The sequence below is a fragment of the Nomascus leucogenys genome, chromosome 14, assembly GCF_006542625.1.
Source record: "Nomascus leucogenys isolate Asia chromosome 14, Asia_NLE_v1, whole genome shotgun sequence".
NCBI lineage: Eukaryota > Metazoa > Chordata > Mammalia > Primates > Hylobatidae > Nomascus > Nomascus leucogenys.
This window is the reverse complement of record NC_044394.1, coordinates 39,917,267-39,942,522: the sequence shown is the minus strand read 5'-3', so window position 1 is coordinate 39,942,522 and position 25,256 is coordinate 39,917,267. Positions and strand designations below refer to the sequence as shown.

Below are 25,256 nucleotides of genomic sequence, written 5' to 3'. Positions count from 1 at the left end.
TTCAGGAAATTCCAAGGGTTGGAAGTTACCTCCCAGGAGCTAGGACAGAGGCCAGGCCTCTCTTTGGGTAAAGTTAGTTCGTCACTCGCAAGGGCTTTAAGATGGGTGGAGAGTGTGGTGAGTAGAGAGCTGCCCCCATGGGGCTGGGCCCTGGCCCTGGGACTTGGTTTCTCACACAAGGCTAGACTCTGGTGGGCTCACCTGTAGCAGGGTCATACCTTCAAATTTTGGGGCCCAGAAACTCAATTGTATTGCTATGTTGAGAGTTGATCCAGTATTTGGGGCTGACTCAGATTGACCCAACTTAGAGGAGACTGAAGTATAGACCCAAAGGCCAGTGTGTTCATTTACTAAGAAAATCCTGGCCGCCAGCCCACTGGGCTGCTGGCTGTGGCTTCCTGTGTGCAGGCATCTGCGAGAGGAGCTGAGTCACAGTTGGAGGCTACACTGACAGCCTGGCACCAGGGCCGGGTGTGAGTTGTCTGCTCTTAGTGGCCTGCACTGCCCAAGTTTCGAGGCCCCTCTGTCCTCATCCCCTGTGGGAGGGGTAGGCGGGCATAATGCCCGGTGAGCCTCCTCTCCTGCCATCCACCTCCCATCTTCAGGAGCAGCTTTCTCCAGGCAGGGCACACCTGAAGTCTGAGAACTCGCCCCGCTCTCCTAGTGACAAATGAGGGCATCAGCCACTCTCACCCACTGATCAACCCCTCCTCACTTCACCCTGATAGGGCTTATCCTGACGACTTTCTGTGAACCCCAACTACTGAGAGTTCTAAGGAATGAGGAGATCCTTCCAGTGTGGAGAAGGCTTCCTGGGGGAGGCTTCCTGGAGAAGGATCCCTCGAGGCTCAGCAGGAGGGATGAGTGTGAAAGCATGTCCCAAACTGGACTCTAGACCTGGTGGCACAGAGAGCACAGAGCCAGTTGGGGGTAGAGTGCTGGGTGGAGAGTCAGGTTGGCGCTGGTCCAGTGTTTGTGGAGAGCACTGAAGGGTGTTAGAAGACGCCAGTCAGTTGTGTGTTCATGATACATGTCTGGCAGGACATGCAGGTCCATTAGAAAGGAGCCAGGCTGGCACGGTAAAGCTTGGCAAGAAAGGAAGGAGCGGCACCTGGGAGGAAGAGGTGGGGGCAGGGCCAGGACCTGGCAAGAAGGCCTTGCCCACTTAGAAGCCAGCAGAAGAGCTGACTTCACAGAAGCAGGGGGATCCCCTGGAATTCCGGCTGTGATCCATTTGAGGCATGATAGGCTCTCAGAGAACATTAGGCAGCTGCTGGGAAAGAAAAGTCAGCTGGAGAAAACAGCTGAATGTAGAGCGCTGAGGCCAAACTCCAGCAACACCCACACCTGGGGGTGGAGAAGGATGGACCCGGGAGAAGGTGGGACCCCCAGCTCAGCTCACGTGGATATGAGAACTGATGGAGGACCGAGCTGGGCAGTGGCGATGTCTTGATTGGGCATGTGGAGGGGCAGGTCAGGTCCCTCCCGGCTGTGCTTTGTGGCATGTCAGGCCGGTGCGTGATCTCCTGTTTTGGCTTCTGGCCAGGCCACTAGCACCCATCCGAAAACCATCCTCATGATTGCATCCTGCCGTCAGCTTCCCTACTGACCTGGCTGCTGAGTCTGCTTGTGAGCAGCTCTCAGTTCAGGGCTGCAGCCCTCACTTCTGTTGGGCAGGTGCCTGTAGGTGCAGAAGCAGGCCTCCAGCTCCATGCAGGCCACTGGCCCTCCCCTTTCCGAAAGTACCCAGGCAGGTCTGCTCAGGGGCGCAGCGGTCATGTCCCAGAGCCATGTGCTCTTTGCTGCTTTGTCCTACCTGCTGCCCCATTCCCCACCTAAAACAGGCTCCTCCCCTGCTACCTTGCACAAGCACCTAGGACAAGCCCTAGACTCCACCTCATCCAAGCAGGAGTCTAGGGCTTGTCCTAGGTGCTCCCCAACCCAACCAGCCAGACGTTGTCCAGACCCCTTTTGTTACTTCTGAGCTGCCCCGTCCCCTGCCATCACCTTAATTCTCATCACTTGGACAGCTGCAGTAACCACCCAGCAGGTCTCCCTGCCTTTTCTCAGTGCCACCAACAAGACCCTGATACCCCTTGTTCTTAACCACTCCCCGGGCCCCATCATGCCATGTGCCTGCGTGAGTGCAGGCTGCAGGTGCCACTCCCCACACCCAACACACACGCCCTTCCCAATTCCCCACCTCCACCACTGCTCAGCACATGGTGATTCTGCCCTTCCCCTGAGGCTGGGAACTCCTTAAAGAGGGGTGCAGTGTCCTACTCTGAATGGACAGGCTGCTGGTATGTAGTGGGTGCTCAGTAACTGTGAGCTTGTTACTGAGAGAAGATACCGGATTTACCATTGCCACAAATACACGTCCCTCCCGCAATTTTGCCATCTCCTGCTCTCCAGCTCCCTCTTGTCCCAGTAGTGGGCACATGTGGCGCTCCTAGAAGGGTCACCCAGTCACAGCCTTTCTCCCTGTGGGACTTTGTACCCAGTGCAGGGAGCTTCTTTGGAGATGGAGGGCAGCAGGCACCCTAGGGGACAGTCACTGATGGTGCCTCATCTTTTCTCTGTAGACAAAGGAGGGCGAGTTTACCCTGTCAGCCATGACGTCTGGGATTCGGCGGAACTGGATCCAGACCATTATGAAGCACGTGCACCCGACCACTGCCCCGGATGTGACCAGGTAGGATGGTGAAGACACCAGGGAGCCCCTTGTGCCTCTTGTGGGTGCCACTTCTGCCAGGGCAGTGTCAGACTCAGGTCTGAAGTCTGAGACCTGAGCTCAGTGCATCCCAGTCTGCTGCTCCTTCCTTCCTGTGTCCTTCTGTTGCTCAGGTTCCTGTCCCAAGTAATCAGAACGAACATTTCTGGTTCTTTTCTCTTTTAAGCCCAGGTGATTTCATCTTGCAGGTAGCATGTGTGCTGGTCATTAGAACTGGGCTTTGGTGGAGAATCTTCCATCTGTGTCAGCAGGCACCTGGCCAGACCAGCCTGAGCCCGGCAGTCGGTGCTCTCAGGCCTTGGGCTCTGCTGGTGGGAGGGTGGCCCCGTGTGCGGCATCCATAGGCCACTCAGCGCTTCTTTGTCTTGGCCTTCTTTTCACCTCACTCCTACGTCTGTTTGATTTCTGTGCAGCCAAGTTGAAAAACCCTCTCCTGTTTTAACATTCTGTGGTTCGTGTGCCTCAGATTTTGCTTTGGGCTTTCTTCCTCCTGCCCTGAAGGTTAAAGACCTAGTTCTCATTTTAAAAGAAAGTGGAGAATCAGAAGACTCAGACATATCCAAAACAAAACAAAACAAAAAAAGCAGAGAAGATTCCAGTGTGAGGGCTGGTCCTTTGACGGCCAGAACTGTGCTGTCCCCACTTTCAGAGCCTCCACGCATCTGAGCACCTCTGGTGCCATTTCTTAGGTCATGCGATGTAGATTACATCTCAAATGTGTTTCTTGTGCTGTGGGTTAGGCTGCTTGGGTGTGGCAGTGTCACAGCAGGGGCTGTCCATGGAAGCTTTGACCTAAAAGTGCGTTCTTTTTTTTTTTTTTTTTTTTTGAGATGGAGTCTTGTTTTTTTGCCTAGGCTAGAGTGCAGTAATGTGATCTTGGCTCACTGCAATCTCCACCTCCTGGGTTCAAGCAATTCTCCTGCCTCAGCCTCCCAAGTAGCTGGGATTACCCACCACGCTCGGCTAATTTTTGTATTTTTAGTAGAGATGGGATTTCACCATGTTGGCCAGGCTGGTCTTGAACTTGTGACCTCAGGTGATCCACTCGCCTTGGCCTCCCAAAGTGCTGAAATTACAGGCAAGAGCCACCACGGCCGGCCTAAAGGCACATTCTGTATCCAAACTTTTGCCTCCTTCCTGGCGACTCCACACCTCTTTACATAAGAAGGAAAGAATTCCTAAATTGATTTCTTTATAGTCCTCTTTTCTGTGTCTGTCATTTGTTCATGACTTCATTTATTAAACAAACACTGTCTAGTAAGGCCAAGAGGCCGTGACCAGGACACATTGCCTTCTGTCTCTCAGGATCCTGTGCAGAGAGCTGGCTTGTTGGCTAGTGACAAGTCTTCTTTGTGCACAGCCAGCAGGAGGCACCCAGAGCTGCAGCAGACTCTCCCGCCCTCCAGGGGCCACATCCTGTGGTGGCCTCAGCTACTGCCTCCGTGGCTCTCCCATTAGGAGCAGACACCCAAGCTTGACGAGCTAAGTGCTCTTTTCCAAGCACCTTTAGGAAGCCACCAGAGCAAAGTGAGAAAGGCCTCAGCTTCTTTGCCCAGGCTATTGGCAGCAGACAGAGCTTATCACGGGGGTCCAGGATGGGGAGTGGTGGGCAGTGCATATGGGTAGCTGGCCTGAGGTCCTCTCCTGCCCCTCTTCCCAGCCAGGCCTGGGCTCGGTGCTGTAGATTGGCAATCCTGTCTGGAAGAAGTCAGCTTTGGGATGTCCCAGGGCAGGTGTCAGGAATGCACCTGTGCACATGCCTGTGCCTGCACACAGCTCAGGAGAGGCACCTCCACGCTTGAGTGCCTGCTTCTCTGCGTGCAGGGGCTTTGGGCCCAGGGGAATGAATGAGGAGACAAGGGTTTTGCTCTCATATGAAAATTGACCTGGCAGTTGGCCTCCTAAGAATTACTTCATAATCTAGCATATCTGCATAGTCTGGTAGAGTGCTCACCCTCCACCAGTTTGTTTTCAGCATTTATTCTTCCTCTGTGTAGGCTTTTATTATTTGAGGAAAAATGTGAGTTTTTTAGTGCTGCCAGGCAAAATCTCAAGGAGGCATGAAAACAAACTGCAGTCTCAGAAACTGCTGTCCTCGTCCTGCTCTCATTGCCATCTGAAAGTCCTGGGGTGGGGAAGTTGCAGGGTGCTTCCTGCCTTTGGCGCTAGAGGAGCCTTGTGGGGAGGTTTCTCCTGGGGAGTGCGGCCAGTTCTGGTGTGGCTGTGACTTTGGCAGCTGTCAGTGCCAGGCTGGGGGCCTCCATGCATGCCCTGCCCTGTGTGTCATCCTGACACTCTCCATGGCCAGGAGCTCTTAGTTCAGTGACGTCACAAGATCTGCCCCATGTCATTTTCATCCAGATGTTAGCATGCTCTTACTGTGGACACCTGCAGATCCTGTTGCTCTGAAGCACTTTGCCTGTCACTCGATTGCTGCCTGGACAGGTGACCCTTGTTCCAGGTGGTGACGGCAACCATTTCCTCTTTTCCTTGGTTCTCTCTTTAAAGACTCCTTTCCTTTTGGCCCTAATTGAAACACATGAGCTCTCTGGAGCTCCTCCTTGGGCCCTCACTGTCCCCAGGTGGGCTTGCAACTGCCTTCTGAGGGCCTGGGTGAGATTAGGGGCCACTCAGTCAGCCTCGGACCAGCTGGCAGTCTCTGGGGCCTATCCCTAGAGTCTACAAACCTCTGCCTCAAACACTCCCAGCCTCCTTGACAAATTGCCATCAGCAATGTCCCTGTCCCTGTCCCTGCCCTATGGCAGACGAGGCCTCCCCAGGAATCTCTGCTTCTAGCAGATGGAGACTAGACATGGATTCCTCAGGCAGACCTGGCTTCACTCCACTTACTACAGGGCAGGTAGCAGTGCCGTGAGCACGACCTGCACAGCTCATGTCCCGTTGCTGGCTGCTGCTTGCCTCCTCAAGGTGGCAGGTAACCCAGTGTCCTTCTCCCCTTCTGCCTTCCTCTCCAAGCCTCTGGCTACTGCATGGTGTGAACTTGTGGCCACCTCGGCCTCCTGTTTCCCTCACGCATAGGAGGTCCCAGCCTTTCATACTGATCCATCTGTCATGCCAGCAGCTGGATTGGGCTTTTAAAACATAGATTCAGGCCGGGCGGGTGGCTCACGCTTGTAATCCCAGCACTTTGGGAGGCCAAGGCGGGCGGATCATGAGGTCAGGCGATCGAGACCACGGTGAAACCCCGTCTCTACTAAAAAATACAAAAAAAAAAAAAAAAAAATTAGCCGGGCGTTGTGTCGCGCGCCTGTAGTCCCAGCTACTCGGAGAGGCTGAGGCAGGAGAATGGCATGAACCCGGGAGGCGGAGTTTGCAGTGAGCTGAGATTGCGCCACTGCACTCCAGCCTGGGCGACAGAGCGAGACTCCGTCTCAAAAAAAAAAAAAAAAAAAAAAAAAAAAAAAAACCTTGGCTTCAGGCTGGGGCACAGTAGCTCACGCCTGTAATCCCAGCACTTTGGGAGGCAGGCGGATCACCTGAGGTCAGGAGTTTGAGACCAGCCTGGCCAACGTGGAGAAACCCCGTTTCTACTAAAAATACAAAATTAGCCAGGCATGGTAGTGCATGCCAGTAATCCCAGCTACTCGGGAGGCTGAGGCAGGTGAATCGCTTGAACCCAGGAGGCAGAGGTTGTGGTGAACCGAGATCACGCCATTGCACTCCAGCCTGGGCAACAAGAGTGAAACTCCACCTCAAAAAAAAAAAAAAAAAAAAAACATAGATCTGATCACATTACCTGCTTATTAAAAGGTAAGCCCTTCTAGAGAAGTGCTAGTTTTCCCTCATTTTGTCACCACTGTCCAGTCCAGGGGTGCACAGAGGCCAGGCCTCACCAGGCAGGTACGGTGGCTGTGCCCAGGTGCAGCCTAATGCAGTTCTTGGCCCTGAGCAAGGCAGGGCTGGCCCGTCATGCCTGTGAGGCTGTGGGAGTCCTGGGACTCCCCTGGCTCCATACCCTGGCAACGGGGCCACCACAGTGAGCCCCTCACAGCCTCTTCAGTCAAGGGACCCTCCTAGTGTCATCATGTGGGAAACCTCACCTCTCTGAGGCTCTTTTCCTTTCCTTTCCCCTTCCCCTCCCTCTCCCCCTCCCCCTCCCCCACTCAGAACCAGTTTGGGAAGGGATGTGGGGTAAAGGCAGAATATTCCTGTCCTCTCTGCACTTAGGAAGCTGGGATTAGGATAGAAAAAGGATGTGGTGCCCACAGGGGCTGGGTCATGGCTCAGCGTTGCCAGCTTCTGCCTGGCAGGCCACACCAGAGCCGCCCCTGACAGGCTGTGTCCATCCTCCTGCCCCACAGCTCGTTGCCAGAGGAAAAAAACAAGAGCAGCTCCTCTTTTGAGACCTGCCCGAGGCCTACTGAGAAGCAAGAGGCAGAGCCAGGGGAGCCGGACCCTGAGCAGAAGAGGAGCCGTGCACGGGAGCGGAGGCGAGAGGGCCGCTCTAAGACCTTTGACTGGGCTGAGTTCCGTCCCATCCAGCAGGCCCTGGCTCAGGAGCGGGTGGGTGGCGCGGGGCCCGCTGACACCCACGAGCCCCTGCGCCCTGAGGCAGAGCCTGGGGAGCTGGAGCGGGAGCGTGCACGGAGGCGAGAGGAGCGCCGCAAGCGCTTCGGGATGCTTGACGCCACAGACGGGCCAGGCACTGAGGATGCAGCCCTGCGCATGGAGGTGGACCGGAGCCCAGGGCTGCCTGTGAGCGACCTCAAGACGCATAACGTCCACGTGGAGATCGAGCAGCGGTGGCATCAGGTGGAGACCACGCCTCTCCGGGAAGAGAAGCAGGTGCCCATTGCCCCCGTCCACCTGTCTTCTGAAGATGGGGGTGACCGGCTCTCCACACACGAGCTGACCTCTCTGCTTGAGAAGGAGGTAATAGCCTGGGACCAGATCCTCCCCCTACTCCCAGCAGCGTTTCCAGAGCATCAGCTGTGCCCAGCTGTGGCCTGAGGGGTTCATCTACACAGTCCTACCCTCGAGAGACTTGCAGACCCCTAAGGGAGACAGATGCACAGATGAGTCCTCATAGTTGAGGCAGACCTGAGAGCTGTGGGAGCATGCCAGTGCATGCAGGGCAGGGAAGGGGGCCTTCCAGGCACAGAGGAATTCGTCCGATGGTGCGGGCCCCTGCCATTGAGAGGCAAGCGGCATTGCAGGGCCCAGATGGTTTCCTTGCTCTGACTCCCGGTGGCAGGAGGGGTGTGAGCAGGGCAAGGCTTTTGCATTAGGCAGCCCTGGCTTGGACAGGTCAAAGCTGAAGGCAGAGACCAGCCCCAGGTGCTCTTACAGTGGCTTGGGGACGGCCGATCAGATCTGAAGCCCGGGGCATCCAGCAGGAGATGACAGCTGGGTCCCAGGTCATGAGGATGTGAACCAGAAGGCAGTGGTGAGGCGGGGTAGGCCGTGGATGAAGGCTGCCCTGTGGCTGTCACTGCTCCATGAGGCCTTCAGTGCACCTAGGTACAGAGATGAACAAGCTGGCCCCCAAACTATAAAATAAGATGTTCTTTCATGGAAATGTATCCAGAAATCCAGTCTGCAGAACTTCAGTGGTGGATTGACATGTCTGGACAGGGAGTCTCGTAGCTGGGGAGGTATAGCGTTACAGTTTTTGTAGAACTCCCTGTTTCACTCTCCATTTAGGGACAGTTTTCAACACTGTGTTTCAAATGTGTTCTCTTACATAAGTAGCTTGTTAAAGATTTGCCACTTGGGTATGCCTCAAGCTTCTCATCTTTTTTGTATTTTATTAACTGTATGAGGCTGAGATACCACCAGCACTAATACTTGTACTTTTTCATTTTCCTCATCCATTAACAAATAACAAAGGCAAGATGAAATAAAATAACAGTTGAAACTCACATTACTTCAGGCTACCAAAATGGGCCAGCCAGCAGGCGACACACTGGCTCAGCAATCTGAGGGGGTCAGTCTTCACTGTTTAAAAGTCAGGGATCGGCTGGGCGTGGTGGGTCATGCTTGTAATCCCGGTACTTTGGGAGGCCGAGGCGGGCGGATCACAAGGTCAAGAGATCAAGACCATCCGGCCAACATGGTGAAACCCCGTCTCTACTAAAAATACAAAAATTAGCTGGGCATGGTGGTGTGTTCCTGTAGTCCCAGCTACTTGGAAGGCTGAGGCAGGAGAATCACTTGAACCCAGGAGGCAGACGTTGCACTGACCTGAGATCGCGCCATTGTACTCCAGCCGGGTGACAGAGCGAGAGTCCGTCTCAAAAAAAATAAAAGTCAGGGGTCTCCCCGCCTCTCACAGCACAGTCTGTCAGCACCCTGGGTGGCACTGGCCTGATTGTCCACTACACACACAGCTCCACTCAGCACGAGCTCTGGGAGCAGGATGGGTAGCCCTGCACATGGCCAGGCATCAGGAGGCACCTGGGAGGTGTGTGGGGAAGAGGTGGATGGATGAATGAGTAGCTGAAGCTGTTGAAAGCAAGAAGAGTGTAAAATAGCTTACTCATGGTTATCCACACCTTGTTTAAGGGAACTACGGGAACCCTTTTTGCAAACAGAACTTTGTGGAATCCATCATGTAAAGCTGGTCAAATGGAGTGGTTTCAGTTGAGACCATAGTGGGCCCTGGAGTGAGGCCTGCTTCGGGCCACCACTCACAGTGGTCCCTGTAGGGCCTAGCCTGGCCTGTGTGACCAGCCGTGGACACCCAAAGGACCCCATGGGGTGGTCTTCCTCCAGATGCAAAACCCTTGTTCCCCAGTGGACACATTCCCCTTCTCAGAGATGAATATCCTATATGGGCCTTGGCACCTATATAGGGCGTGCACGTTGGAACCTTGAGCAGGTGTGGGAAGTATGTGGGCATCCAGGGCTGCCTGGATAGGGAAGGACAAGGTAGTCCCTTGGTCCCCAGAAGGTACCGAGTCTGCCATTGTTACTGATGGCTTGCATTGGAACCTTCACTTCCAAATACTGCTGGTAAAGGCCATATCAGCACATCTGCTGAAATGTGGAGACTCCAAAACTCTTGGGCCACATGGAAGACCTGTGAAGGAGTATGTGCTTTGCAGCTGCTTTATCATTGTCATTTTGCATAAACGTGTGTGTCTTTTTGCCAACAGCTGGAGCAGAGCCAGAAGGAGGCCTCAGACCTTCTGGAGCAGAACCGGCTCCTGCAGGACCAGCTGAGGGTGGCCCTGGGCCGGGAGCAGAGCGCCCGTGAGGGCTATGTGCTGCAGGTAGGGTGGAGGGGCTGCTGTGGCCCATGGTGTGCTCAGGAGCTTCAGTGTGAAGGGTTCATGCTCAGGCAGGCTAGGAGTGTGCAAAACTTGGCTGAGCAAGGGCTTCCTCCTGGGAGCTCACGCCCCTGGGCTCTTCTGCCACAGGGCTGGACACTCAATGTGCTTGGGGGGGTCTGTTTGTTTTTCCCTCCTGGTATGACATTTTGGGGAATCTCCCTGAAACCTCTATATCTAAGGACTTTTTTTGGTAATAAAATCATTTTGGTGACATTTCCCTTTGACTCTGAAAGTAGCCAATACACATTTATTATAAATACCATACATTTGCATGTGATTTCTCATAGTTTTCACTATAGTAATATTGGACCTGTTGTACAGATTGAAGACATTGAATCACACAGCAAGTCCAGTGCCTGCTTGCAACCAACAGCAAGTCAGTGGCAAAGCTAGTACTGGACCCCATTCCCATCTGTGTCTATACCACACCTGCAGGCAGACCTGGGGCTCTTACCACTACTAGCCCAAACCCGGGATACCTCCACTGAGATCCTGTACCACAGAGCCCTGATATAGGGGTGTCACAAGGCTGGAGCTAGCCTGGCCCAAGGGTGTGCCTGTGTCTGCTGACTTTTCCTGCAGCGTGCCAGGCCCTGTGCCAGGTATCGGGCATAAAACAGATATACTCCTGTCCCCATTGAGTGGTAGAGGAGATTGTGATAGGAAGATTGGTATATAAATACTGCAGGAGAAGTGAAGTGGGGTACCAGAACAGGGAGCCTAAGTTCTTGGCAAAGGCTGAGGGTATAACATTAGAATCAAGGTCCTAGGTTCAAGACTTGGCCCTGCTACTGACCCCCAAAGCAAGTGCACGTGTCCCTTCCTGTACAGCGGCAGCCTGCTGCCTGTGTGGACTTAGACCCAGTGATCCCTGAGGGCCCTTCTGGCTCTTAGACCCCGAGTCTCTGTCATGTATTGAGTGTCTACATTTCCAGACCGCAGTGCGCTGACCTTGGTCCGAGTCGTCCCAGGCAACAGATGGAACAGGGGCACTCAGCTGGCCTCTGACCATAGTCTGCCTGTTTGCAGACTCTCTGCTGTTTCTTCTCCTATGTGCTCCCTGGGCCTTCTCTTTCTTTCTGCCCGACGTGCCCTAGACTCTCCTCTCCAGCCTCTTCTGCCATAGTCATTGCCATGCCCAGTTCAGACCTGGTGACTGTGGGCCTCCCTGCCAAGGTCATTTGCGTTTGCCCTCCAGGTTTGAGGAGCATCTTTTTAATTCTTGATTGGGCCTCATCCTACAAGAACTGACTTCAAATCAGGTAGTAGAGATACAAGTTCAGCATCCCAAATTCGAAAATCTGAAATGCTCCAAAATCCAAAACTGAACGCTGACATTATGCTCAAAGGAAATGCTCACTGGAGCATTTCAGATTTTGGATTTTTGGATTGGGGATGCTCAACCAGTAAGTAGAATGCAAATATTTTAAAATCCGAAACAGTTCTTGTCCCAAGTATTTTGGATACTCAACTTGTACTAAGCAGCGGACTTTGCACATTGCTAACCTAGGAACCTGCCTCTTTGTCTAACTTGCATAATTGCATGAGCCTACACTGAAGCCCCTGTTGGTCAGCACAGGGCAAAGCTGGTCTTTAATACCTTTTCCCTAAGTCTAATAGCCTGTGACTTTTCACCACCCTTTATGCTTTGGAAATGCTTTTAATCACGACTCAGAATGAGCAGGGGGTCTGTGGGGTTAAGGGTCAGGAGCCAGCTACTGGGGTGGGTGCTACACTAACTGTTGGGAGGAGCTTGCATGGTTTGGACACTGAGCGTGAAGTGTAACTTGAACTTAACATAACTGAGTGTCACATCTGTGGCTTCCCCGGCCAGCAGACCGAGAGGGAGCCACAGGCAGGCCAGATTCTTAGGCTGGGCTCAGCTCACTCTTGTTTGTGTTGTTTTTCCCTATATTAATGAGTTCTGTTTCTGCATGCCTTTCAGTGTGGGGAGTTTTGTTTCATTTACATTGTGTTCTGTTTTTGCATGCTTCACTTTTTCTTATTCTGAACTCCACAAAGGTTTGTTTGTTTTGTTGATTATTGTATTTTATTCCATGGTTCCCGTTCCCCCCTCGTTTTGTCTTCTTACAGGTAGAGATTAGTTCTTCCTGTTACTCTAGAGGACTGACTACACTTTCCACAGGAAAATGTTTGGATGTCACCTTGCTGACATCTCCCGAGTGTTACCTTCCTTCCTTCTCCTGTCTTAGAAGGAAGTGGCATCATTTACCTACACCTTGCGTACTGCGCTTGTTTAGGATTTGTTGTCAAGACTGCGTACTTTTTGTTTTGTGAAACAAACAGCTGCAGGTGCTCTGCTCCTCCCGCCTGTCCCTCTTCCTGGCGCTCTCTTGTCCTTTAGTCTGTTTTGCTTCTCAGTGTGTTCCATTATTCAGTTTTGTTTGGTTTATTTCTCCTAGAAGCTGTTTGGTTAAAGCTGTTTTCTGATGTTATTGTCCATGTTTTCTGTTTACCTGGAAGCGGCTACTTACTAAAAAAAAAAAAAAAAAGATAATTTGTTGGATTTTTTAATGGGAAAAAAATATAAAGTTGTGCAAAGGATAAAAGCCAAAGCCATCAAGGAGCTTTCTGTGGTTGTTCCTGGCCAGAGGTGTGACACTCAGAACTGGGAGGCCCGAGTGTTACTAACCAGTATTTAATCGGTTTTTTTAAGACTGAAGTGGCCGCCTCCCCATCGGGTGCCTGGCAGAGGCTCCACAGAGTCAACCAAGACCTTCAAAGTGAGCTTGAAGCCCAGTGCCAGCGCCAGGAGCTGATTACACACCAGATTCAGACCCTGAAGCGTAGCTATGGGGAGGCCAAGGACACGATCCGGCACCATGAGGCTGAGATCCGGAGCCTCCAGGCACGGCTCAGCAATGCGGCCGCCGAGCTAGCCATCAAGGAGCAGGCACTGGCCAAGCTCAAGGGCGACCTGAAGCGGGAGCAGGGCCGGGTCCGCGAGCAGCTGGAGGAGCGGCAACACAGCGAGGCGGCGCTGAGCAGCCAGCTGAGGGCTAGCGAGCAGAAGCTCAAGAGTGCCGAGGCCCTGCTGCTGGAGAAGACGCAGGAGCTACGGGGCCTGGAGACACAGCAGGCGCTGCAGCAGGACCGGCAAAAGGAGGTCCAGAGGCTGCAGGAGCGCATTGCCGACCTCAGCCAGCAACTGGGTGCCAGTGAGCAGGCCCAGCGGCTGATGGAGGAGAAGCTGCAGAGAAACTACGAGCTGCTGCTGGAAAGCTGTGAGAAGGAGAAGCAGGCATTGCTGCAGAACCTAAAGGAGGTGGAAGACAAGGCCAGCGCCTATGAGGACCAGCTGCAGGGTCAGGCACAGCAGGTGAAGACCCTGCAGAAGGAGAAGCTGAGCGCCACTTTCGAGGGCAGTGAACAGGTGCACCAGCTGGAGGAGCAGCTGGAGGCACGAGAGGCCAGCGTGCGCAGGCTCGCAGAGCATGTGCAGAGCCTCTGTGACGAGCGGGACCTCCTCAGGCAGCGGTTCCAGGAGCTGACAGAGCGCGTGGCCACGTCCGACGAGGATGTAGCTGAGCTCCGGGAAAAGCTGAGGAGAAGAGAGGCCGACAACCAGAGCCTGGAGCACTCCTACCAGAGGGTGTCCAGCCAGCTGCAGAGCATGCACACTCTGCTGAGAGAGAAAGAGGAAGAGCTGGAGCGCATTAAGGAAGCACACGAGAAGGTTCTGGAGAAGAAGGAGCAGGACCTCAATGAGGCTTTGGTTAAAATGGTTGCCTTGGGGAGCAGCTTAGAGGAAACAGAAATTAAGCTCCAGGCAAAAGAAGAGATTTTAAGGAAATTTGCAAGTGAATCTCCAAAGGACGTGGAAGAGCCACGGAGTACCCCTAAAGAGACAGAAAGGGATGGCACTTTGCTCCCAGGCCAACCAGTCCAAGCCACTAGGGCACCTCTAGGCCTCCCACACACAAGGCTTGAGGATGAGGACGAGGACCTCGGGGCTCCTCCAGGGGAGGAGTATGGTGACGGCAGCCCCAGTAGGGAAGAAAGCATGGTGCCCCCAAAGTCAGTGGAAGTGCTTGACAGGGAGGGCCAACAGCAGGGCACAGCCAAACCCGACCAGGGGGCACCTGGTGTTAAAAGGCAAAGAATCCGGTTCTCCACAATCCAGTGCCAAAGATACATTCACCCCGAAGGGTCTGAGAAGACCTGGACCAGCAGCACATCTTCCGACACCAGCCAGGACCAGTCACCCTCGGAAGAAAGCATGTCCTCAGAGCCTCCACCCAGTGTACTGCCTGCAACTGGCGACTCTGACACGTACCTCTCCATCATCCACTCCCTGGAGACCAAGCTCTATGTCACAGAGGAAAAGCTCAAAGACGTGACCGTGAGGCTGGAGAGCCAGCAGGGTCAGAGCCGTGAGGCACTGCTCGCACTGCACCACCAGTGGGCGGGCACCGAGGCCCAGCTGCGTGAGCAGCTCCACGCCAGCCTGCTCCAGGTTGGCGCACTGGCCTCCCAGCTGGAGCAGGAGAGGCAGGAGAGGGCCAGGAGGGTTGAAGGGCATGTTGGAGAGCTTGGGGACTTCCAGGTCAAGAACAGTCAGGCCCTGATGTGCCTGGAAAATTGCCGAGAACAACTGAGATCTCTGCCTAGGGCCAACCAGGAGGATGAGCAGGACGCACGCGCAGCCTCCCTGGCCAGTGTGGAGAGTGCGCTCGTCAGCGCCATCCAAGCCCTGCAGCACTGGCCGGCCCCAGCCCATGGCGGGGCCCGTGCACAGCTGGAGACAGGTGGCACCGAGGAGAATGGGAAGCCTGCCTCCCTGCAGCAGTGCTCCCAGTCTGAGCTGACAGAGCAGGAGCAGGTGAGGCTTCTTTCTGACCAGATTGCTCTGGAGGCCTCACTGATCAGCCAGATAGCAGATTCCCTGAAGAACACAACATCAGATGTCTCCCGAATGCTCCACGAGATTTCTTGGTCAGGACAGCCACTGATGGAATCTGCTGGGGCCCCCGTAGACACCTGGGCCAGGAAGGTGCTGGTGGATGGTGAGTTCTGGAGCCAGGTTGAGTCTCTGAGGAAGCACTTGGGGACGCTGGGAGGAGAGGCAGTCGGTGCCTCAGGAGACGGACAGCAGAGCATCCCACAGGGCCTGGCCCCCATCCTGGCCAATGCCACATGGGTCAGGGCAGAGCTCAGCTTTGCCACACAGTCAGTGAGGGAGTCGTTCCACCGCAGGCTACAGAGCATCCAGGAGACCCTGCGGGGCACCCAGACGGCCCTGCGGCAGCACAAGTGCCTGCTGAGGGAAATTCTGGGAGCCTACCAAACCCCAGACTTTGAGAGAGTGATGCAGCAGGTCTTGGAAGCCCTCAGGCTTCCAGCGGGCCATGAAGATGGTGTTCAGCTGTCCTGGGACCTGAGCCCCTTAGGAGAAGTCCTGGGCCGAGACTCAGACGGCTCTCAGGAGCCCTTCCATGTGTCTGACCAGAGCCCTGGGGCCTTTGTTGCTATTCAGGAGGAGCTTGCCCAGCAGCTAAAGGAGAAGGCCAGCCTCTTAGAGGAGATAGCAGCAGCCTTACCATCTCTGCCACCTGTGGAATCGCTGAGAGATTGCCAGAAGCTTCTCCAGGTGTCCCAGAGTCTCTCGTATAACACTTGTTTGGGAGGCCTCAGTCAGTATTCTTCATTGCTGGTTCAGGATGCCATTATTCAGGCCCAGGTGTGCTATGCGGCCTGCAGAATCCGGCTAGAGTATGAGAAGGAGCTCCAGCTCTGCAAGGCGTCCTGGCAGACCCGGGAGCCCTCTTGCTCAGAGCAGGCACAGGTAGCCCAGGCCCTGAGGGAGGAGTACGAGGAGCTTCTCCGCAAGCAGAAGAGCGAGTACCTGGATGTGATCGCCATTGTTGAAAGGGAGAATGCAGAGCTCAAGGCCAAGGCCGCCCAGCTAGACCATCAGCAGCAGTGTCTGGAGGATGCAGAGAGCAAGCACAGCATGAGCATGTTCACCCTGCGGGGCAGGTATGAGGAGGAGATTCGGTACGTGGTGGAGCAGCTGACCAGGACCGAGAGCACACTGCAGGCCGAGCGCAGCCGGGTCCTGAGCCAGCTGGATGCCTCGGTCAGAGACAGGCAGGACATGGAGAGGCATCATGGCGAGCAGATACAGACCCTGGAGGACAGGTTCCAGCTCAAGGTCCGGGAGCTGCAGACGATCCACGAGGAGGAGCTGAGGACCCTGCAGGAGCACTACTCACAGAGCCTGAGGTGCCTTCAGGACACTCTCTGCCTCCACCAGGGGCCGCACCCCAAGGCCCTGCCAGCCCCTGCCCCCAACTGGCAGGCCACCCAGGGAGAGGCTGACTCCATGACGGGGCTGAGGGAGCGCATCCAGGAGCTGGAGGCCCAGATGGACGTCATGCGAGAGGAGCTGGGACACAAGGACCTGGAGGGCGACGCGGCCACACTGCGGGAGAAGTACCAGAGGGACTTGGAGAGCCTTAAGGTCTTAACGCCCCATTCAGTTTGCAAAGCAGATCTTCCTTGATAACGGGGTGGGTGTGGGGACATCTGGCTCAGCTACCATGCAGGCAGAATTGAGGGGATATGCTGCTGTCCCTCTACTTGCTAGCCATGGTGTGGTCTCAGCAGGGCCTGGGCCGCAGGTTTAGCCTCTTGTTTGGCATCCCCCAGTGTCCTCCACCAGGAGGAGAGCTAGCAGGAGGGCCGCCAGGGTCCTTGGTGGGAGAGGAGCACGTAGTCTTCCCAGCACTTCTCTGCCTGCCTAATGCGGCCTCTCTGTGTTCCTGAGAGCAGCCCCCAATCCCCTTGCCAGCCTTGCCTCCTTCCTGCCCCTGCCCCCGGAATCCCGCCTGGCCCAGTCCTAGCCCAAATCTGAGGCAGCTGCCTGAGGACAGCCTTGTACTCACAGCAACACTCTGGAGAGCCAGGGCCCGGTTGGAGGGCAGTCTCCTCCTGATTGCCCTAGGAGAGCACAGTTGGGCGGAGGGTCCCTCTCTGGAGCTGGCATTTGATGTGTGCTCTGGTGAGAAGAGCTTTCCCACTGAGCACAGCCTCCGGCCACTCCTGTCCCCTTCCCCAGGACCTTTACAAGTGATTTTCCCCAGAACTGTCCTGCACCCCCACCCCTGAGGTCCTGGAGCACAAAGGCAAAATGCCAGGCCCTGGAGGTGGTAGTGGGCTGAGTGGAGGCCCAGCTCTCTGGCCCCACCCTTTGTAGCTGCAGGCCACACCCACCATGTGTGGCTGTCAAGCGTCATTCCTTGGACTCAAAAGTTTACCATGACACCTGTGCCCTAATGTTCCTCCCACTCAGGAAGCTGCCCCAGTAAATGACTAGGATGACTGGGCCCCTCAAAAGCCATGTTCAGGTGGTGCCTCCCACGCTCATGTGGCAGAGCCGGGCACACACAGAGCCAGCACCATTGTGCAGTGAGCTCCTGACTCCCAGGCGGCTGCCAGTGCTCCTGCCCACACATCCTCACAGCCATTGTCTAGCAGGACACCTGTTTTTCCCAGCCCCTTACTCCTGTAGCTCTGAATGGAAACAGCAGCTCACACGTCACCTCTGTGACGGACTTGGCCCCACCCAGACACACAGGTGTGGTTGTCAGCGAGCACGTCAGGAGAACCGAGATGCTCTTTTTCACCATGCTTTCCCCAAATCAGTCAAAACCTTTTAAAAACCATTAAGAGTTTCGAGAAGGTTTCAACAGCTATGTTTTGAAAGTGTGTGTATATGATGACACTGTGGTCAGTTCACCAAGAGCAGCACCGAGATGGGTCCAGGTGCAACTTGAAAAGTTAATTGTGCAAACCTTTGCTTTGACCCCAAATATGCTTGCTAGTGCCCTTCCCTGCAGCTTCCCAGACAATCAGCAGGGTCCATGGGGGGCAGGGCCTGGGCACAGCGATGCCCTGCTTCCTGTCTGCATCCATAAGAGCCCCCTCCACACCGAGGCTGCTTTAGGTTAGCCAGCCAGGTGCAGGGGAGGCCCCATGCAGGTGCCATTATACCAACAGTGAGCAAGAAATCAGAAAAGAGAGGACTGCCTTATGTTGAGAACTGACCAGAGATTGTGCTGGGCCAGTGTCACCAGGAGGGAGAAACAGATGATGCAGGTCGGGATGAGGCCCTTCCCAGGGGCTTAGACACTGTCCATTCCCTGCTGCCTTAGCTGCCGTTGCATAGTGTCCCTTCCTGTGCCTGGGAGCTTCTAGCCCAGGTGTGGTGTTCTCACCCACCCCTGCAGGCATACAGAACTTGTAAATAGACAGCACCTTGAGATTTCATCACTTTACGCAGATTTCCCCTTGGGTCGCTGGGGACAGGGTCTTGGCCTAACAGCCGTCCTCTGACATCCACAGGCTCCCACCACACCACAACTGCAGTCATCGAGGAACTTCTTTTGGTCCCAGGAATGATTGGCTTAAATTAACATTTTTTTTTTAAGATCAATTATTTTTTAACATATAATTTCTCTCCAAAGAAGCAACTGGGTCTTTAAAGATGTCCCAGTGCTTCTGTTAGATTTTTGACTCTTATCTGCATAGTATTCCAAAGCACTCAGATTAAAATAAGACTTTTCCCAACAAGTAGACTCAAAGAAAAAAAAAATAAGACTTAAAAGACCTATTAATACTAGTTGTGCTCGCTTTAGCAGCATATATACTAAAATTGGAATGATACAGAGAAGATTAGCATGGCCCCTCCACAAGGATGACACACAAATTCGTGAAGTATTCCATATTTTTTTTTTAAATTAAAAAAGACCTATTAAATGTGTTAACTGAGAAGCCACATACAAACCAAAGCGAGTGGGAGGGAGAAAGAAGAGCTCAACCTTGGGGCCTGAGGACCAGGAGCTCCAGAGCTCCGAGCTCCTGCAGCCGTCCTGAGGTGTGAGGGTGGCAGGAAGAGACAGATGCTTCTAGGTGGTGCTGCTGGGAGAGGGGATGGGATGCCTAGTTAATAATGGCAATAGCTGAGACATTCACCCAGAGGAGCACATAGGTTGCAGTCAAGTCCAGACTGACCACGAGTTTAGAAATACTGCCTGAGGCTCTCAGAGTTGGCCATCGCCAAAAGTGGGCCCAGAGAAAGATGCCCAGGCATGCTGATAGGATTTCTTAGTATCCTTTCTTGAATCCACATGCAAGAAGATTAACCAAGTGGTGCAGGCTGTGAGCCCAGAGTGGGGAAGCCCCCACACTTGAATTTGGAATGGAATGTGGCCACGTTCTTCCAGTTTTTAAAACTGAGCGAGAGGCCTAGTCCCTTCTCTGAAGCAGACCACTTGAAGGATTTAGACAGAAAGTGTGTGCCTCCATGCTCAAAATAGCTGCACACCCACCCCTCCCAGCAGCTGTGCAGCACGCTCACCTGCTTTGTTAGTGGGCGCAGCTCTCATAACCAGGCCTGGGCTTCCTGTTGTGGCTTGCTTCCATCCTGGGGCATGCCTGTGTCACTCTAGGGAGGCACAGGAGAGTTTGGAGAGCAGGTCTCCTGTCATGTACTTGTTAGAGTTAGCAGAGGTGCTATGTCATCGGTGCCCTTCTTTAAGAAAAGAGTAAGAAAGAAGACACAGGCTAGAAGGAAGGAGATCCTGTAGCCTGATCTTACTCCCTCAGTCAACACCTGAGCATTAAGTGACCAGCTGGAGGTTGTCAGCTGGCTAGTGGCAGAGTCCCAACCCCCAGCTCCCAGAAGTAGACTAACCCACTGTGGGTTGAGAGGCTCCCAGCCCAGTGCCCACCAGGCCACTCCCTATATGTGGAATGGCCTTCGTTCCCTCCAGCAGACAAGTCCCTCATCTGTGTTTTATGGGCCTTTCACTGTGTCCCTCCAGACCAGACACAGCCAGCCTCTGCACATGTGCTCTCTCCTCCTTCCTGTGGGTCCCACCTGGCAGCAACGCAGGAAGGTCCGGGATTGGCTGGTTTCCATTTCATAGCAGCCTCTCCCCACCCACCATACCAACTTCTCCCAGGAAGAAATGGGGCACAGTACAATCACAGAAATAAGAGGTAGAGTTGACTGGTAACACCCTTTTCTGAATTCTCTGATGGCATTGCTGAGAATCCCCAGGCAGCCCCAGGGATCCTGTTCAGGGCGCCCATGGTGGAGCACACTCAGTGAGTGCCCAGTCACAGCTGGGCCTGGACGGGGTGGGATTCCTGGCTCCTTTATTAAAAAGGGCCCCCAACTTAGAGGTAAAGAAAGAAGTCGATGAAGTCCCTCTTGCATTTTGCAGGCCACGTGTGAGCGAGGGTTTGCAGCAATGGAAGAAACGCACCAGAAGAAGATTGAAGATCTGCAGAGGCAGCACCAGCGGGAGCTAGAGAAACTTCGGGAAGAGAAAGACCGCCTCCTAGCTGAGGAGACGGCGGCCACCATCTCAGGTGGGGAGTGGGGTAACCCTGAGGGCAGAGTGGGTGGCCAGCTTTTTTTGAGCTAGACACACAACTCAGAGGAATGGCAGCCTTTAAATTGCCTTTTGGCTGAGATGTAAACTTCATTGTTGAAGGGTTCTTTGACTCTTCACTATGAGGCAAAGGCCAATTTTAGGTCCCTTTTGAGAGCCTGTAAGCTGAGAGCGCACACTTCGACCCCTGACAGCCCCGTCGTGGCCGGCTGCACACAAGGAGCTGTCCCAACCTGTGACTTTCCAGTCCCAACAAGTAGACTGACCAGTGTCAGTCCAGCCAGTGACTTTCCCCCTGACAGACACCTGTCAACATGGGACCACCTCTGGCCAGAGCGCCCTTGCCGTCAGCGTGAGGATATGTAGTTTCACTGGCAGGTGGCCCTAAACAAGCACGTCCCCTCCGCCTTGTGCTGCCGTCCCTTTATGTAATCGCCACCTCAGTGGTTTGTTAATTTAGTTCCAAGGAAGAAAATACACCAGCACAAAAGCTTGCTTGTTTTATAAACTCATATTGGAATTTAACATTGACATTTATTTATATCAGTTTGGTTTTCTTCTAACACCAAAAAAAAAAGCCAAACGTGCATTCCTTCCAGAGGGAGTTCGTGGAGAATTCTCCCAGCCTGCACCCACCTCAGAGAATTGGTTCATGAGGGGCCAGCCTGTCATGCAAAATCCAACTGCTGATTGACTAAGCAAGCATCAGCAGTGGCAGGTGCCACCCCATTGTGTGGAGCTCCCCACCCCCACCCCTGTCAGCAGGAAGGGTGTGGCCCCTTGGTGCTGAGGCCGTGTCCTTGCCTGCAGCCATCGAAGCCATGAAGAACGCCCACCGGGAGGAGATGGAGCGGGAGCTGGAGAAGAGCCAGCGGTCCCAGATCAGCAGCGTCAACTCAGATGTTGAGGCCCTGCGGCGCCAGTACCTGTAAGTGGCTGGGCCTGCCCATCTGCCCTTGGGAGGGCCCCTGGGGAGTGGCTGACCAGGCAACAGCTGGGCCCTTCCTGTGTCTTTGCAGGAGCCTCCAGAAGTTGGGGCCTGGGGCCCCTGGGTGCTGAGGGCAACTCAGATGCCCTCTTGTCCAGTGCAGGATATGGCCCAAGTGGGGCCTCCTTTATTCAGAGAGACTGTTCCTCGAAATGCCAAGAACGAGATGTAACAAGCGAAATCTTAAACTCCCCTCTTGTCCAGGGCTATCCCAGCAACCGCCCAGATGTGTTCCTCGACAGCTGCCCTGCTAGCCCACCGGGAGCCAGGCAGCTGGGCTTGGTCGTACAGGGCAGAAGTGAGAACTAGCACTGCGGTTTAAAACCACACGTGCTGATTCTCTCTGCACAGGCAGGATAGAACAATACCAGAATAACTGCTGTAGACTTTTTTCACTTGGTAGAATTGACACAGCCAGAAGCCCACAGATTGGCCACCATGAGCGTCACGGCACTTAGGCTCTACCAGGAGCCTTTATAGCATAGCCGAAGCCAGGGTCCCTGCCTCAGGAGCTGGCAGCAGTCAGCGGCACCCTGTAGAGGCTCACGCTGACCTTGGTCAGAGCAGGGTGGCTCACCTGGAAGCCCCTCATCCCTGGTTCACCTGCAGGAGGACGGCGCTCCTGGATCCAGGGTGGCAGAACAGCCTCAGGAAGCTTGGTTTGTTGAGTCTTGTGTAGAGCCTGGTCCTGGCTGTCAGACACAGATGGCTTCAAAAGTGGGTTTACTGAAAACACATTCTGAGTCAGAAGAGAGTTCTAGAAATGGGGGTTCTGTGTGGCTGCAGACTGGATGCCGTCCTGACTGGCATCCCCAGAGAAGTGCTAGCTGTAGGACTGTCAAACTGTGAGAAAGGACCGGGGAGGGGCATGAGGCCATCTCTGTAAGGGATCCCTTACTCTGTATGACCCAGGCTGATTAAGACAGCAGACTGTGCAGGCCTGACCTGTGCTTGGCTATGTCTGGTGTCAAGGAGGGACACCGGCCTCTGAGAGGCCTTGTCCTGAAGCAGGCAGAGGAGTGAGTGCTGCCCTTTCCCCAGGGAGGAGCTGCAGTCAGTGCAGCGGGAACTGGAGGTCCTCTCGGAGCAGTACTCGCAGAAGTGCCTGGAGAATGCCCACCTGGCCCAGGCGCTGGAGGCCGAGCGGCAGGCCCTGCGGCAGTGCCAGCGTGAGAACCAGGAGCTCAATGCCCACAACCAGGTGAGCCTGCAGCCAGGTGAGCCCAAGGTTAGTCAGGGGCACTCAAGGTCAGGTAGACCCATAGTCAGGTGAGTCCACACTGGAGCTGGAGCCAGGCCTCACCCTCAAAGTGGCATGAAGGTCCCTGAGCCACAGAGTGGTCACCTGCCCCAAGGCTTCTCCCTGCCACCCAGCATCGCCATCTGTATTGTCAGAAACATCACCGCGGAGAGCTAGAGCAACGCTGTACTGCCAAGTGCACCACCTGCTTACACATGACATCACGCTTGCTTTGACCCTTTCTGAGACTCTCTGGTGTCTTGGTGTCTTCTCTGTGCTCCTCTGAACCTCTGGCTCACTGTTTCTGGGCAGGGCCTGGCAGGGTCATCCCAGTCCTCCAGGATCCTGTCCCCCAGGGATTGAGCTGACACTTCCCAGGGTCAGGCTTACGGCTCACATTTATTTTTGTCAGATTTTTTTCTTAAGATTTGCTTGCTCTGGCCAGGTGCGGTGGCTCACGCCTATAATCCCAGCGCTTTGGGAGGCCAACGCAGGCGGATCGCGAGGTCAGGAGGTTGAGACCATCCTGGCTAACATGGTGAAACCCCATCTCTACTAAAAATACAAAAAATTAGCTGGGTGTGGTGGCGGGCACCTATAGTCCCATTTACTGGGAAGGCTGAGGCAGGAGAATGGCGTGAACTTGGGAGGCGGAGCTTGCAGTGAGCCGAGATCGCGCCACTGCACTCTAGCCTGGGCGACAGAGCGAGACTCCGTCTCAAAAAAAAATAAATAAATAAAAGATTTGCTTGCTCCTTAGTTAATTGGGGTGCATTTAAATCCTGGCTAATTGAAAGGTTCAAGTCAGGATTCATTCAATATTGGCTTTTCTGTGGGCACCAAATTAAACAGCCCTCTATGACCCCACCCTGCACAAACACCCCCTGGGGCTGGGCACATAGTCCTATTCTCACCTGAGGCCTTCCCAAGGGGCATGGCTGCTGCACAGGGCTGTGTATGAGGCTACTCAGGCAGGACTGGGTCCACTCATTACCACTGTGGCTGAAAGATTACCCCACAGGAGCTCAGATGGGACCAGCCATGGAACAGATTGACACTGGTTATTGTGACAGAAAGGAATTAAGGGTTATCGATTGGATCCTGCCTACGCAGTTCCACAGATACACAAAGAACCTAGGGAAATGGACTTCCCGGGTTGTGTCATGCGACTTGGCCCCAGGCAGCTCTGGAGTGTCACTGTTGTGTTGCTGTCCCCCAGGAGCTGAACAACCGCCTGGCTGCAGAGATCACACGGTTGCGGACGCTGCTGACTGGGGACGGCGGTGGGGAGGCCACTGGGTCACCCCTTGCACAGGGCAAGGATGCCTATGAACTAGAGGTACCATCAGAAGCCAGGCCCTGCCTGACTCAGCTCTGCACCCAGGAGCCCCAGGGGAGTGCAGCATGGCCCCTGACTTACAGGGTTGTGGGAGGGACAGACCTGAGACTGCAGGAGTCGCAGGGTCCAGAAAGATCCAAATCACCCAGAGGCGGCGAGGAGCAGTGAGCTGCCAGGTGGCGTGAGAGCCACTAGCCGAGTGGAGCCCTCGAGAGGCTGTGGGGATCCTGACCCCATCTCACTCCACCCACTCCCCTCCATTTCTGCCATGCCACAAACACTGACCACTCAGAAGGACATGTTCTGTAGCCATGTGGCTGCTGCAGCTTAAGTCAGGGAGGCTCGCTTTATGTTAGAATGATGGATTCTGGAGTATAGGGTGTCCTTTTAGGAAGGCACTTAGATTTCTCCACATTCAATTAAAATTTCACCCTAAAATGTGCTAAAATTTCAGCACTCAGCCAGCCAGAGCTCACCCGGCTGGGCTGGTTCTGGTGGCTTTGAGATTTGTCTCTGTCATGGAGCCGCCTCCTGGCAGTGACACTGAGAGGCCAAGGCTGGGAGGGAGCAGTGTTTGGTGTGATCAGCTCCTGCCCCGAGTCCAGGTGTTGGGCCGCTGTCTGCTGTGCCTGTGTCTTGTACTAAATGAGTGCTTTACCAAAAGGGCGGGCAAGAGAGGCTGAGTGAGTCTGACACAAGTGTCAGTGGTAACATTTCCTGATTCTTGCGGGCTTGGTACCCGGAGACAAGCAGGTCTAGCTCACAGCACCCCAGGCTGAGGAGGGAGTCCTTGGCACTGGGAGGAATCACGGCCGTTTCCTTCCTCTTCCTGTTTCTGTATGTGAGGCTGAAGCTGTGAGTGGTGTTTAAACGATGCTTCCCCGCATTGGGCACCATGAGGCTGCCCTGCTCACTGGTGATTCAAGAGCCCTCTGCACGCTTCAGCCTGCTGTGGAGACTCTGGAGGTTTCTTTGCTCCTGAATATTGGTCCCTGATCTGTCATTTTAGGTCTTACTGCGGGTAAAGGAATCGGAAATACAGTACCTGAAACAGGAGATTAGCTCCCTCAAGGATGAGCTGCAGACGGCACTGCGGGTAAGGCCACTGCACCACAGGAGGGCGGGTATGGGAACAGGCTCTAGGTGACATGCGCCTCCTGAACTCAGGCTGGGGCTCAGCACGGGCTCTTCTGAAGCAGATTTTACTCTTGTGAGGAAGGAGGTTTCCAAAATCAA

General features: G+C 54.4%; 1 protein-coding gene and 1 non-coding gene across 7 annotated transcripts in view; both read left to right on the top strand.

Moving 5' to 3' along the window:
* The window catches only part of MPRIP (myosin phosphatase Rho interacting protein), a 146,069-nt gene that overhangs the window by 112,011 nt on the left and 8,802 nt on the right, over positions 1–25,256 (top strand). For 4 of the 6 annotated variants that reach the window (XM_030827812.1, XM_030827815.1, XM_030827814.1 and 1 more), the window contains 9 exons: positions 2,586–2,695; positions 7,057–7,627; positions 9,853–9,969; positions 12,707–16,513; positions 20,283–20,430; positions 21,264–21,381; positions 22,483–22,642; positions 23,901–24,020; positions 25,030–25,116. In XM_030827812.1, coding sequence (XP_030683672.1) covers positions 2,586–2,695; positions 7,057–7,627; positions 9,853–9,969; positions 12,707–16,513; positions 20,283–20,430; positions 21,264–21,381; positions 22,483–22,642; positions 23,901–24,020; positions 25,030–25,116 — 5,238 coding nt within the window. The remainder of the gene's footprint in view (positions 1–2,585; positions 2,696–7,056; positions 7,628–9,852; positions 9,970–12,706; positions 16,514–20,282; positions 20,431–21,263; positions 21,382–22,482; positions 22,643–23,900; positions 24,021–25,029; positions 25,117–25,256) is intronic. The other 2 variants (XM_030827816.1, XM_030827817.1) reach the window with 1 other exon arrangement.
* On the top strand, positions 18,677–18,783 carry LOC115838521. The gene has a single exon (XR_004033536.1). It is a non-coding gene; the product is annotated as a U6 spliceosomal RNA (small nuclear RNA).